The 15,877-nt window shown below is 47.8% G+C and overlaps 1 protein-coding gene across 6 annotated transcripts in view; it reads right to left on the bottom strand.

Annotated features, from left to right (window-relative positions):
- Positions 1 to 15,877, bottom strand: part of LOC121293899 (epsin-3-like) — a 525,584-nt gene that overhangs the window by 478,345 nt on the left and 31,362 nt on the right. For 4 of the 6 annotated variants that reach the window (XM_041217344.1, XM_041217345.1, XM_041217347.1 and 1 more), the window contains exon 2: positions 13,398 to 14,060. In XM_041217344.1, coding sequence (XP_041073278.1) covers positions 13,398 to 14,060 — 663 coding nt within the window. Of the gene's footprint in view, positions 1 to 13,397; positions 14,139 to 14,274; positions 14,294 to 15,877 lie in introns of those variants that run through there. The other 2 variants (XM_041217349.1, XM_041217348.1) reach the window with 2 other exon arrangements.

The raw sequence follows: 15,877 nt of genomic DNA, 5'->3' as shown, positions 1-15,877 counted from the left end.
CTCTCATCCTGTGCTGTACCTGTCCTGGGAGTGTTTGATGGGGACAGTGTAGAGAGAGAGAGCGCAAAGGAACAGGGAAGGGAAAGAGAATTCCAGCTCTGAAAATTGGAAATGGAGCTAGCAGCTGAAAGGGAGAGAGAGAGAGAGAGCAGACAGCTGGGAGCTGGGAGGGAGAATCTCTCTCTACCCATGAGCGCCCTCTATCGCCCTAACCCAGAACCACTCTCTGAGGCCCTCAGTACGCTTAGTTTCATTCCCAAACTTGAGGAGTGATGTGGAGTCATTTTTTGCCACTTTTGAGAAAATAGCAGTTCAGCTAAAATGGCCATTGGATATCTGGACATTTTAAATTCAAAAGCAGCTGTTGGGGAGAGCCTGAGAGGTCTACTCCATGCTGACACCTGATGTCGATGAATTGTGAGCAGACCAAGGCTGCCATCCTAAGTGACTATGTTAGTCCTGCTGGCACATTGCCAGCAATTTTGGAATGCCCAGAAAAAGCCCACACAAACCTACATCGAGCTTGAATGGTTGAAACAAATCATATTCGACCAATGGATAAGTGGCTGTGACAGTTGGCATTGTTGGAGGAATTCAAAGTTGTTTAGCCTCCAACCTGCAGATGCCCTTAAAGGAGCAGAGAATTCTCCCAGTTAGGGATTCAGCCATCACAGCAGACAGCCGTGCTCTCATCCATAGGCCTGGACACTCAGGCAGACCCTTTCTAAACCATGAGCACTGGAAAGATAAGCAGGACGATCTAGATAGAAAAGACTCTCCACCCAGGAAAGAAAACACAAAGGAAGGGGCAAGAAACTCTCCTGCAGCCCGAAAGGAGAACCCCCGGAGTCCAGTGTGTTTTCATTGCAATAAATAAGCCTGAATGCTGGAGATTACAGGGGAAGCCTGTTGGGCTGATAGGGCTCCATATGACTAGGCCCTAAAAAACGCCCCAGTGGGTAGTGCAACACAGCAGACACTCTCGCGACAGAAACTTACCCCTGGATGGCACTGTGTGTTCCTGAGCCACACAAACTCCAGGAGAGCTTCCGGAGTTTTGTCCTTTCAGGAACAGTGTCCCGCTACCCGTCCCAGGATGTGAGCAAGTCCATTGTACTGCTCTGGGACACAGGGGTCACTCAGTTCCCGATGTTAGAGGGACCTAACCCCCTGGCCACCTCCCCTGCCAACCCCCAACCCCACCCTCAACCCCACCAACCCCACCCCCCCAACCCACCAACCCCACCCCCCCAACCCCAACCCACCAACCCCACCCCCCCAACCCCCCAACCCCAATCCCCCAACCCCAACCCCCCAACCCCAACCCCCCCAACCCCACCCCCCCAACCCCAACCCCCTAACCCACCAACCCCACCCCACCAACCCCAACCCACCAACCCCACCCCACCAACCCCAACCCACCAACCCCAGCCCCCAAACCCACCCCCCCAACCCCCCAACCCCAACCCCCCAACCCCAACCCCCTAACCCACCAACCCCACCCCCCAACCCCAACCCACCAACCCCACCCCACCAACCCCAACCCACCAACGCCAGCCCCCAACCCCACCCCCCCAACCCCAACCCCCCTACCCACCAACCCCACCCCACCAACCCCAACCCACCAACCCCACCCCACCAACCCCACCCCCCAACCCACCAACCCCACCCCCCCAACCCCAACCCACCAACCCCACCCCACCAACCCCACCCCCCCAACCCCAACCCACCAACCCCACCCCCCAACCCCACCCCACCAACCCCACCCCCCCAACCCCACCCCGCCCACCCCAACACCCGCAACCCCAACCCACCAACCCCACCCCCCCAACCCCAGCCACCAACCCCACCCCCCCAACCCCAGACCCCAACCCCACCCGCCCAACCCCAACTCCCAACCCCACCCCCCAACCCCCCAACCCCAACAACCCCAACCCCCCCAACCCCACCCCCCAAACCTCAACACCCCCAACCCCACCCCCCAACCCCACCCCCCCAATCCCAACCCCCCAACCCCAGCCCCCAACCCCAGCCCCCAACCGCACCCCCCCAACTCCACCCCCCCAACCCCAACCCCCCCAACCCCAGCCCCCAACGCCACCCCCCCAACCCCACCCCCCACCCCCCCCAACCCCAACCCCACCCCCCCAACCCCACCCCCCCCAACCCCCCCCCCCCCCCCCCCCCCCCCCCCCCCCCCCCGAGTCCTCCCTGAAGGACAAATCACTGCTCAGTGGAATGGGAGGAGGATCTGTGTTTACACTCCCATAGGGTTAATTTAGAGTGTGACCTTGTTTCAGTCGCTGTCTCAAAAGGAATTGTCCCTGAACCACTAGCAGCAGGGATCGATTTCCTCCTTGGAAACGATGTGGCCAGCAGCATGGTGTTAGGCAGCAAAAGGACAGAGGCCAATGTCCACCAGCAGAAATCTATAGGGCAGCAGAAAGCTGGGGAAGGTCCGGAGGCCTGAAAGGGTGAGATAGCCCCATAAACATCGGGCAAGGGCTGCTTGAATGTAGCCAGGCCAAAGTCAGGCCAGTCAAGTTGAAAGAGGTCCCAAAAGGGCCAATAGCATTTAAAACAGACTCACTGAATATCCCAGAATTAAACAGGGACCAGAGAAGTCCCAGAGACATGGTGAGGGAGATGCTGGAGAATCTGAAGGAAGACAAGCTTTTAAACCTGAAAAGGAAAAGGTTAGGGAATAGCCTGAAGTGTGGCTGGCAGAAACCTTCTTTCCAACATTAAATAGGGACAAAAGGAGTTTCCAAACCAATGAGCAGATAGGGAGTGAGATGCCTTCCCCAGTCGAAAAGCCACAAAGCGTGTAGCTGGAGCTGCACCTCCATTTGAAGGCACTGGTGATCCAGGGGATGTGACTCCAAAGCCAAAGGCCCAGCTAGGAAGCCAATGAATGGTTTAGCTGACAGCTTTATGACAAATTTAAATGAGGACCGGGAAAGCTCCCAATATGGTCGAGAAGGAGTGAGGGTAATGCCTCACTTAGTTGAAAAGCCACCAGGAGGTACAGGGAAAGCTGACCCTCCACCAGAGGACTGTAGTGTCCCAAATGACATGGAGCCTCCTACCCAACTGACCAGCAGAGGGGTTCCAACCAGACTGGACCCCAGACTCACCCACCCTAATGCAGAATTGCATGACAACCTGACCGGATTGTCCACTGCATTTAAACTGATCCCAACAAGCCCCCAGACTACAGCACTGTGGCCTACCTGGTATGGATGCAGGAGAGGCCTCTTCCAGAAGGCCACCTTCCTATCATCCAGGCACAGAAAGGCTGACCAAGTTCAGGAGCAGACTGCCCACCTGTTGCGGGTCAACCTGAAGCACCTAGCAACAGAAATTGGAACACCCCAGCTGTGCTAGTGTCTGTGCCGGACACTGAACTGGAATCTCCTCAAGAGGCCCAAGTCCCAGTAAAACACCCTGATCTCCTGATGATCATCCTAACCACAGTTCCTGGGTTTGAACAGCTGAGCCCACAGGTTACCAAGGTGGTCAGGGAGGAGCTAAGCTGGACAAGAGCTGCTCTGCCCTATGCTCAAAGGTCCTGGCACTCTCAGAGTGAGATGCCCAGCATTCCCCTGCAGATAGACCAGAAGCGCTTGACCATCACTCACCCACTGAGTGCTAACCACCCTGTCAAACCCACAAGAGGGCACTTAATCAGGAGCCTGACAGGCAGAGTTCTTAAAACAATGGCTTGCTTATACCTGCTGCCCAAAAAGAGGGAACTCGGAACTCTAACCTGAATAGCTTTCGTATAAAGACGGATTTTAGAACCTTCCCAAGACATTCCACATCCCCGAGAAGGACAATGGCCTTGCTGCTGCACTAACCTTGGTTTAATCCTCCAAAACACCTTTCTGTTTACAGAGGAGTGGTGAGAGGAGAAGTTAGTGCTGTTTAAAGTCATGCTCCTCCTATCTGTAACAGTGTTCATCACACTGCTGGCTTGTGCCTTGTTGGGGGTGACCTACCGCTGGGAGTCAGGAGGTGAGCTCCAATTAGTTGTTATTAATAATATCATACTTATGGTCCTTACTTAGTTCCACACAAGTGGAAATAGCTTTTCTATCACATCTCTTCATCATCTTAAAGATCTCTTGTAGTCACCTCTCAGGCTCATCCTGTTCAATTTTTTCTGCTTGGTGTAACCTCTCAGTTCAGGTATCATCTTGTACCTGACCCAGTTCCTCACTATCTTTTTATTATAATGGGTAAGTCGAGGGATTTTGGTCAGAGCACTGGGAATCTTCCTTCACTGAAGCTGCAGGTCTCAGTAAGACCCGTCCATGTCTGTCTAGCTGTAAAGTGGGGCAGGTCAGTCACATTTTGCCAAGCTCTGGGAGCCACTGTAGAGCACGGTGTGAGGCAGGCTTATTAAGGACCAGAATTGCTTGATAACCTACAACTGCCAAGATATCATCCACTATTCCTGCTACCTCTGGGACACTGAATCATCATGAGGAAACAGAGGAGGTCAGCAGCAAGCCAAATGCAAGGACAGCTGCTGTTGCTATGTCCCTTAGGACTGCTACACACAGCCTCAATAATGGACAAGGATTTCAAAAAACTCACTTTGTCTTTATGACGTTCCCTTTAATTGTTCCCAGTCTCTTTGGGATAATTTTCTGACTCCTACTTGCAACTTGGGCCTGAGTGATTACATCAACTAGTTTTCAGCAGAGAATGGAGTGTAGGTTGTAATCTCCATTCCCATGGGGTTCACACCAATTCATAACCACTTAGAACCCAGAGACCATACCCAGACATCATACATCTTCAAAAACACCCAATTACCTAACCAGAATCCCTTTCACTGAACCAATATGTCAGAGTGATTAATCAGTAACTCACATGTTCAGCCGTAGACTCCACATGATGTAACAGTTTCAACCAGTGTTTGTGGAACCATTTCCTGGTGTCAACACTGACTGGAATCTGAGTGATTACTCTTGGGTTGGAAGTAAAGATTTAACTTTTTCTTTTATAAAGTCACTCAATATTTTGATAAGGGAACATTTGGAATTTTATGACCTGGCAACTTGTGTGTATATTTAACTGCCTCGTTGTTCTTTAAAAGGTTTTCTTCACAATGTGTTAAACGCCACGTGTCACCCGTGTTGTACATCATTAAGCCTGGATACTGGAGGCGCAATATTGCCCATATACGATTAAAGCTTACTCTTGCTGTCAAGGATACTTATCCATTACAGTCATGTGCATGGCTCTACCAGCGTTCTCTCTGAGGAAGCCACTGTTCTGTCTCAGAGGTGATTTGTAATGTGCTCCCAATACCGTATCCTACACAGTTTAGCTCACTCACAGAACCATACAATCCAAAAACAGGCCAGGACGTAGCGATTCCTGTAGATACTGAACTACTTGGAGGAGAGCATTAGAAAAACATCTCTTGGAGGACTCCTGAGTGACTTTTTATTGAAGGGGTTTTGTGATTGTCCATCCCTAGCTGCCCTGCTGTGATGGTGTTGGGCCTGGTAGCAGTTTAGTCAAATGTTTGGCTTGCTAGGTAATTTCAGAGAGCAGTTAGGAGTCAACCACACTTAGGCCAGACTGGGTACGGAGAACTGGTTTCCTTCCCTGAAGGACATTACTGAACCAATTGGTCTTTATGGCAATTCAGCAGTTTCATGGTCACTTTTACTGATCATGACTTTTTATTTCCAGATTTAAAAATAAATTGTATTCAAATTCTCAAACCATTGTGGTTGGATTTGACTTCACATCCTCTAGATTATTATTACAGTAACACTTTGCACAGTGTTCAGTAACATTCACAACTAGGGTGGCCATTCATTCAGCTTTAGATCGGACAGGCCAGTTTTCAGCTGCTCTGTCCCCTGTCTGGTACCGAATGCCTTAATGTCGGGTGTTATATTTTGTGGTCACTAACAATGCCCAGATCCACAAAGACTCAGTCCCAGCACTGCCGGCCCTCAAACGTTGATGAGTTTGGCTGACCGGCTGCCACCTGGTTGTGGTCCCAGCCTGTGCCCAACTGGCAAAGTGCAGGGCTCCCGAGTGTGGACACTCTCCATGTTAATGAGCTGCATTCTCCCTCGACACTGAAAACCAGGCAGCAACTCAGGACAACAGGGACGATCAGGTCAGAAGGGTAACACGAGACAAACAGGGCTGAGTGGCGCCAATGGTCTTTCAGCCAAGAGAATATAACTGGGACAACAGCGGGTTTCAGTCTGCTCCCTCCATAGATAAACTGGTCCAGGATAAAGAGCCTTCATGGAGACATCAAGTCATCTCGGGCCCCCCAAAAAGGCCAAACATAAAAGATCAAAACACTCACCGACTGATCTAGCTCAAAACTACAATCTTCCAGCACTTTAAAGGGACCATAAGTTTAGGATTAGTCAGTAGTTGGATTTATATTTTTAAAAAATCTTTGAATCCCCTGGATTTGCATCAGTCACGTGACTGGCCGACTTCAAATCCCCTCTTTATATACCTGGCAGAGTGTATTAAGCTGCCATCTGGTATTCTTGCCCTCCATCAGTGACCACCCTGTTCATGTTTTCTCAGTCCGTGCCCATATGCATAAAAACAAAAAAAACTGCGGATGCTGGAAATTCAAAACAAAAACAGAATTACCTGGAAAAACTCAGCAGGTCTGGCAGCATCGGCGGAGAAGAAAAGAGTTGCAACTCTTTCTTGGACTCGAACTCAAGTTCTGTCGAAGGGTCATGAGGACTCGAAACGTCAACTCTTTTCTTCTCCGCCGATGCTGCCAGACCTGCTGAGTTTTTCCAGGTAATTCTGTTTTTGTCTTGCCCATATGCAGCCAGATCTAGACAATATCCAGGCTTGGGCTGACAAGTGGCAAGTAACATTCATGCCACACAAGTGCCAGGCAATGACCATCTTCAACAAGGATGAATCTAACCATCGTCCCTTGATGTTCAATGGCATTATTAACACTGAATCCCCCGCTATCAACATCCTGGGGGGCCATAATTGCCCAGAAACTGAACTGGACTAACCATATATATGCTGTGACTACAAGAGCAGGTTAGAGGCTGGGAATTCTGCAGTGAGTAACTCACATCCTGACTCCCCAAAGTCTGTCCACCATCTACAAGGCACAAGTCAGGAGTGTGATGGAATACTCTCCACTTGCCTGAATGAGTGCAGCTCCCACAACACTCAAGAAGCCGGACACCGTCCAGGACAAAGCAGCCCACTTGATTGGCACCACATCCACAAACATTCACTTCCTCCACCACCAACACACGGTAGCAGCAGTGTGTACCATCTACAAGATGAACTGCAGAAACTCACCAAGGCTCCTTCGACAGCACCTTCCAACCCACAACCACTACCATCTGGAAAGACAAGGGCAGCAGACACATGGGAACACCACCACCTGGAAGTTCCCCTCCAAACCACTCACCATCCTGACTTGGAAATATATCATCGTTCCTTCACTGTCGCTGGGTCAAAATGCAAACATATGAATTAGGAGCAGGAGTAGGCTACTCAGCCCCTGGAGCCTGCTCCACCATGCAACAGGATCATGGCAGACCTGAATGTAACCTCAACACAACGTTCCTGCCTGTCCCTGATAACCTTTCACCCCCTTGTTAATCAAGAATCTACCTCTGCCTTAAAAATATTCAAAGACTCTACTCCTCCACCCTTTCAGGAAGACTCACCAACCTCTGAATGAAAAATTTCACCTCATCTCAGTTTTAAATGGGCGACCCCTTATTTTTAAACAGTGGCCCCTAGTTCTAGATTCTCCCATAAGAGGAAACACCCTCTCCACATCCCCCTGTCAAGACGCCTCAGGATCTTATATGTTTCAATCAAATCACCTCTTCCTCTTCTAAACTCCAGCAGATACAAGCCTAACCTGTCCAGCCTTTCCTCATAAGACAACCCACCCATTCCAGGTATTAGTCTGGTAAACCTTCTCTGAACTGCTTCCAATATATTTACATCCTTCCTTAAATAAGGAGACCAGTACTACACCCAATACTCCAGGTGTGGTCTCACTAGTGCCCTGTACAACTGAAGCATAACCTCCCTACTTTTGTAATCAATTCCCCTCACAATAAACGATAACATTCTATTACCTTTCCTAATTACCTGCTGTACCTGCATACTAACCTTTTGTGATTCATGCACTGGGACACCCAGATCCCCCTGAATCTCAGAGCTCTGCAATCTCTCATCGTTTAGATAATATGCTTCATTTTTATTCTTCCTGCCAAAACGAACAATTTCACATTTTCCCACATTATACCCTATTTGTCAGATCTTTACTCACTCACTTAACATATCTGCGTCACTTTGTAGCCTCCTTATGTCCTCTTCACAACTTACTTTCTTACCTATCACTGTGTCATCAGCAAATTTAGCAACCATCCCTTCGGTCCCTTCAACCAATTCATTTAAATAAATTGTGAAGGGTTGAGGCCCTAGCAGTGATCCCTGTGACATACCACTTGTTACATCTTACCAACCAGAAAATGACCCATTTATGCCTACTCTCTGTTTCCTGTTAACTAGCCAATCTTCTATCCATGCCAATATGTTACCCTCTACACCATGAGCTTTTATTTTCTGCAATAACCTTTGATGTGGCGCCTTATCAAATGCCTTCTGGAAATCCAAGTACAGCACATCTACAGGCTCCCCTTTATCCACAGCACATTCAAAGAACTCCAATAAACTGGTTAAACATGATTTCCCTTTCACAAAGTCATGTTGACTCTGCCTGATTGCCTTAAATCTTTCGAAGTGCTCTGCTATAACATCTTTAATAATAGCTTCTAACATTTTCCCTCATGACAGATGTTAAGCTAACTGGCCTGTAGTTTCCTGCTTTCTGTCTCCCTCCCTTTCTGAATAAAAGAGTAACATTTGCTAGTTTCCAATCTAATGGAACCTTCTCCAAATCTAGGGAATTCTTTCAAGACCCTTGGATGAAGTCTATCAGACCGGGGGATTTGTCAGCCCACAGCTCCAACAATTTGCTCCTTATCACTTCCCTGGTGATTGTAATTTTCCTGAGTTCCTCCCTCCCTCCCAATTCCTGATTTGCAGCTCTATCTGGGATCTTACTTGTATCCTCTATAGAGAAGACTGATGCAAAATACCTGTTCAATTCTTCTGCCATCTCCTTATTTTCCATTATTAATTCCCCAGACTCACTTTGTATAGGACCAACGTTCACTTTGTTAACCCTTCTCTTTTTTAAATAGTTATAGAAACTCTTACTGTCCCTCTTTATATTTCTAGCTAGCTTTCTCTCGTACTCTAATTTTTCCCTCCTTATTAATCTTCTAGTCATTCTTTGCAGTTTTTAATATTCTGTCCAATTTTCTGACCTGCCACCTGTTTTTGCGCAATTGTATGCTTTTTCTTTAAGTTTGATACTGTCTTTAATGTTATGAGTTAACCACAAATGGTGGGTCCTCCCCTTGGAATTTTTCTTTCTTGTTGGTATGTATCTCTTCTGTGTATTTTGAAATATCTCCTTAAATGTCCACCACTGCATCTCTATTGACCTATCATTTAACTTAATTTGCCAGTTCACTTTAACTAGCTGTGCCCTCATAATTGCTCTTATTTAAGTTTAAGTTTAAAATACTAGTCTTAGACCCACTCTTCTGAATGTAACCCCCTCAAACTGAATGTAAAATTCAATCATATAATGACTGTTGCTACTTAGTGGCACCTTCACTACAAGGTCATGAATTAATCCTGTCTCGTTGGTCAATATTAGGTCGAGAATTGCCTGCTCTCTGTTTGGCTCCAGAATGTGCTAAAAAACTATCCTGAAAACACCCTATGAACTCCTCACCTAGGCTACCTTTGCCCATCTGACTTTTCCAGTTTATATGCAGATTAAAATCCCTCATGATTATCACCGTACCTTTCTGACAAGTTCCCATCATTTCTTCCTTTATATTCCGTCCTACCGTGTGGTTACTGTTAGGCGGCCTGTACACCACTCCCACAAGTGACTTCTTGCCTTTGTCATTTCTCTAGCCAAATCGCTTCTACGTCCTGGTTTCTTGAACTTAGGTCATCCCTCTCTATTGTGCTGATACCATCATTAATTAACAGAGCCACCCCTCATCTTTTTCTAGCTTCCTGTCCTTCCTAAAAATCACGTACCCTTCAATATTCAGGTCCCAATCTATGTCATCCTATAGCCATATCTGTGGAATGACTATCAGATCATACTTATTTATTTCTATTTCCCATCAGTTTTGTTTTGAATGCTGTGTGAATTTTCATAAGCGCCTTTAGTTTTGTCCTTTTATTATTTTTGTAACCTCTAGCACTATCTGCTGACTTATTCTTAGATTTGTACTCTCTGTCCCTTCCTGTCAAGATCTGCTTATCATTTCCCATATTCATACCTTGCTTTCTTGCCTTGTCTCTGCTCTTTGATTTACCACGTCTTGCCAAATTTGATCCCTTGCCGCTGCTATTTAGTTTAAAACCCTCCCTACTTCCTAGTTATGTGGCTCGCTTTACACTGGTTCCAGCATGGTTCAGGTGTAGAGATCCCCAAGGTAACAGCCCCTACCTTCCCCAGTTCTGGTGCCAGTGCCCCATGAATCAGAACCCACTTCTCCCACACCAGACTACTCCTAGGTTTATCTAGGCTATTCAATTAACAATGTTTGAAAGTAAGAACCTAACTCTTAATCAAATTTAAAGTTCAGAAAAGCTTACCAGAAATTCCACCTGAACCAAATTCCCAACTCCACACTCAATCTACATCTCACTCAGGCATAGCCTGGTGTCTGCGCAATCCTGGAACTCCCTCCCTAACAGCACTGTGGGTGTACCTACACCACATGGACTGCAGCAGTTCAAGAAGGCAGCTCACCACCACCTTCTTAAGGGCAACTCTCAAGGGATGGGTGATAAATGCTGGCCCAGCCAGCAAAGCCCACATCCATGAACAAATGTAGCACTCCTGTACTCCCTACAGATGCCAGGGACATTTGAATTCAACCTAGCATGATGGCTTCTCCATTGCTTAACACGACTGACCTCTGTTATTAACCCATCTTCCCACCACCTAAACATTCATTCCAAATCCTACAACCCATTGCCCAGCCCAGAAGATCCTCATCATATCAAAACACTTGAGCTTTCAAATCTTCAATCATTTGAAAGAATAAATGACCTGCTTCCAGTTCACTCTCACCATCAGGAATAGCTGGCTAGAATATAAACATTCTCCTATAAGTGATTCAAACTCGACAGCCAATCCTGAATCCTGTATTTGCCCTGAATGGTTACACTTGCTGCCTCCTAGTCCAGCTCCCTCCAGGGGGCCGGCTGATTATCTCCTTCACTCCGAACAAAATGCTGTGTCTGAACTCACAGGGAACCTCTAGTGAAGCTAAACAGAGACATCCAGGGGAGGCAAACTGGGCTCCAAATAGCTTATCTGATTGTCTCTGGTATCTCTCCTTATTCTGCTCCTGGAGGATTACGTGGCCATTGTCAGCTGCCGGTTACTTTGACAGTCTCTGAGGGTCAGTGTCAGGAAGAACAGGGTTTCAGGTCCAGTTTATTTAACATGCAGCCCTGCAGGGTTTGGAAGGGGAGTAGACCGGGAGTACTTCGGGAGTTGATTCTGGATAAAAGTTCAGCTCACAATAAAAAGTAACTCCAGGCTAATCCACGCAATACCTACAACACAGTGAACTTTCTGGAACCTTCTCATTGTCCAGGCTCAGTGCCATAACTGTAGATTTTGGAAGGTTATTGTGGGTACTCACGGGCTGATTTAATACACTGTGACTTCACTCATTAACTGCCTGTGAGAGGGGATGAAGGGCCTTATCCTGTACTCTGCTCGAGGTTGGTTGGCGGGGGAGATCCCCTCTAACAACCCCACCCCCCCAAGGTGCCGGTTCGCACCACAGAGCAGGATTGGGAAGCTCTGAGAGACACCGCCAAGGTTATAGTTGGCAGCGAGAGTTCAGAGGCAATCACAAGAGACCAGACTCCATCCTCAGCCAACACCCACACTTTCAGCAGGAGTCCAGGAAATGTACCCTGGGGGATTTTTCCTCTTCAGTCCAGAGACACTGAGACTCATTGTAACTGAGAGAGAGATCAGGATGGAACCTACACTACCTGGTGTGAGGGAGTGGGGCTGTGTCTCTGAACATCTGTATGTCTGTGTCTGTTTGCCTATACGTGTGTGTGTGTGTGTGTGTGTGTGTGTGTGTGTGTGTGTGTGTGTGTGTGTGTATAGGTGCCTCTGTCTGTATATTATGTCTGCTGAGGTTTGTGTGTGTGTGTATGTGTGTGTGTGTGTCTGCAGGTGTGCATATGTGTGGGTGTATAGCTGTGTATCTGTGTGGATTTATACTGGTGTATGTGTGTGTTTATATCTGTGTGTGTATGCTGGTATATCTGTGTATGTATGTGTGTGTGTGTGTTTGTGTATCTGTGGGGGGTGTCTGTCTTGCAGGGTTTGTATCAGTGTGGCAGTGTTTGCTTGTCTGTATCTTTATGTGTGTTGTGAGCATGTGTGTAAATGTGTATGTGTGTGAGTGTGTGTGTGTGTGAATGTGTGTGCGTGTGTGTGAGCATGTTTGTGAGCATTTGCGTGTGTGTGTGCGTGTGTGTGTGCGTGTGTGAGTGCATGTGTGTGCGTGTGCGCATGTGTGTGCATGTGTGTGTGTGTGTGTGTGTGTGAGCATGTTTGTGAGCATTTGCGTGTGTGTGTGCGTGTGTGTGTGCATGTGTGTGCGTGTGTGTGTGTGTGTGTGTGAGTGCGTGTGCGCATGTGTGTGTGCGTGTGTCCGTTTGTACGTTTCACAAACTCAGGGTGTCTCACAAAGTGCTTTACAGCCAATTCAGTAATTTTGAAGTGTTGGCACAGTTATAGGAAATGCAGTAGCCAAAGTGCACACAGCAAGATCCCACAAATAGCAATTTGAAATCGACCAGATAATTTGTTTTCGTGATGTGGTAGAGGAATAAATATTGGCCAGGACACGAAGAAAAACTCTGCTGCTTGTCTTTGAATCCTGTAGTGTCATGGGATCTTTTACCTCCAGCTGACAGGACAAACGGGGCCTTGGTTTAATGTCTCCTTTGAAAGACAGAACCTCTGATAATGCAGCACCCCCTCAGTACTGCACTGAGAGTCAGTCTGGAGCAAAGTTTGAACCCACAACCTTCTGACTCTGACCCTCTGAGCTACAACTGACAGGACACGAGTGAAATAGAATTCAATTGAAAATAGAAGTGACTGCAGCTTCTCGAGCTGCAGTGAGGTTAATGCCTGTAGTGAGGTTAGTGCCTGTAGTGAGGTTAGTGCCTGTAGTGAGGTTAGTGCCTGTACTCACATTCATTGAGGGAGACCGGAGATCCAGCTCTTGACTTTCTAAACTCCTCTCCATAACTGTATGAAGACAGGTTCGGGTGACTGGACCCTCGGCCAAAGTTAGGTTGCTGGTTACTGCCCAAACCTGTTGTCACCTGGGACATCCTCTCTTTAGTTTTCAGTGCGTGAGCTCGTTCCTGACGCAGGCGGTCTTCATCTTTCAGTAGAGCAACTAGTTGTTTGGCCCGTTCTCTCACATTGATGCCTTGGTCTTTACCATCCCGGTCAATGTACTGAAAATCCTTCAGGGTCTGCACAGTGTAGATGTTCTCCTTGCATTGTTGCGACACTTTCTCTGAACCGGTTTTGATGAGGTAATCCAGCAGGGTCAATGCCTTATAGACATGTCTCCAATTCTTCCCATGGTCATTCAAACGCTTCCAAATCATCCCCATGATCTCGGAAAATGCCACCACATTAAAAGTCAGGTCAGCAATGTTGGACATGAGAGAGCTGGGGGGCCCCCATGGGTCATTGGACGTGGCTTCTCGAACCTTTACCTCAGCGTCAGAGTAGTTGTGGACAATGTTCTTCATTTGCCGCCGTATTGCTGAGGTGGCCATCCTCGGTCTTCCAGTGAACCTCGACTGCAGACAAATCAACTCGATCCGGGGAGTTTGTATTACTGTAATCCAAGAGGACAGGGCGTCACTATCCCATCAGAGTTTGTCCCCAAACACCAGCAAGAATTAGGGAGCCTCAGCTGTGAGCAGAAGAACGAGAGGAGTCATCTTATAAATCCAGAAACCCACACGGCTCATTTTAGCAACTTTCTCCCAGAGGAGAGCCTCAAACCAGGGGTTCAGGTGAGACTCCCCATGTTTCTGAGCAGGACTCACCGTTCAAACTCGTGAGCTGTGATAGGTCTCCTCGCTTAGAGAACAGCTTTGCAAATTTAGCTCCAATTCTCCTCAATTTGCACATTCATTCTGAGAGAGTCAGCTTGAGGTTCTCATACAGGTCACTCACACTCAAACACATCCCCTTCACCCACCCAGCTCACCCCACCACCCCCTACCGCACCTCCATACTTTACCCACCTCCTTCACCCGCTCACCTTCACTCACTCACACACAGAAACATGCTCTCAGACACACCGTTCTGTACAGCACACACACAGCCACAAACTCACAGCACCACACGCAAAACACCCCCACACTGACTCTGGGTGACTGGTCAGCATTAACTAATTTCTCCCTGACCCACCTGGGATGTGCTGACCCAGTAGTGCCTGAGACTGGTACTGTCCCCTCCCAGCTCTGTGACAGCTCTCTCCAGTTAAGGGATCAGTCACTAAATGAAATGCACACTTTGACTGGTTTTGCAATTGAGAAGGTGACTGCAGTCAACTCCAAGCAGGAACCAATCACTTTTTGTTCTCCTGGGCTCAGTGTACACATTGAACTGGCTGCATCGTGGAATTTAACAAGGTTGGAGATCCCCAAAAGTGACAGAGAATCTCAGGCCCATTTAGACTGACAGAGCAGAGTAAACGAGAGTTACTGATCAGAGACTGGAATCGAGTGAACCCAACTCATCAAACTCCCAAAAGTAGAAGCAAGAGGTGAAGTTCACCCATTAAAAGCTGTCTTGTTAAAGACCATTGCCCAGGGAGATCAGCTGTGGGAATTTCAAAAGGTTCAGGTATTTTACAGTAAACGCAGTTAAGGAGTGACTCACCAATTGCTGAATAAACCACTCCTGTAATCAACTCCCAAACAAAGTGAGCAGAATTTGCAAAAACAGCAACTGTGAGGTCAAAGAGAACAGGAGGCGGGTTGGAGGGAGTGCAAACTGGATCAATCCATTGCCCGGAAATGCATTCAGAATACGAGGCCATTCACTGAATGTAAATGCAGCACACAGCATTCTCCCACAGGAGAATAGGAGAGAATATACCATCGCTTTAGGCAGTGAGAGAGAGAGAGACAGACAGACAGAGAAACAGAGTGAAAGAGAAAGAGAAACAGACAGAGAGCAACAGGGAGAAAAACCTGGAAAGACTGAGGCAAACAGGGATGAGAGAGGGTGGGAGCAGGGAAGAGGGAGGGAGAGATGAGGAGAGAGAGATGGAGAGAAAAGGGAAGAGAGACAGAGAGAAAGAGAAAAAAGAGAGAGAGACACAAATAGATGAGCAGGAGGGATATCAGTGCTCCTTGGCTAACAAACACTGTGTGAAACGCAATTGGAGGGCTTGTCAGTAATTGACAGCTCAGACAGTCTGGGAAGCTTCAGCATAACCATCAACTCTGGGAAAGAGCTCAGAACCCCAACCACAGCATTGATTATCAATAACAGCTCACGTCTATGGAGCTGATCAACCGACTGAGGGGTGGGGCAGAGCTGATCGACTGAGTGAGGTGGGGGGGTAACTAAATGATCAGGTGAGGGAGAAGAGAGCTGATCGACCAGGTGAGGGAGGAGGGAGCTGATTGACTGTGC

This window comes from Carcharodon carcharias, chromosome 22, assembly GCF_017639515.1.
Source record: "Carcharodon carcharias isolate sCarCar2 chromosome 22, sCarCar2.pri, whole genome shotgun sequence".
Taxonomy (NCBI): domain Eukaryota; kingdom Metazoa; phylum Chordata; class Chondrichthyes; order Lamniformes; family Lamnidae; genus Carcharodon; species Carcharodon carcharias.
Note: the sequence above shows the minus strand (reverse complement) of the source record. Positions and strands in the feature narration are given on the sequence as shown.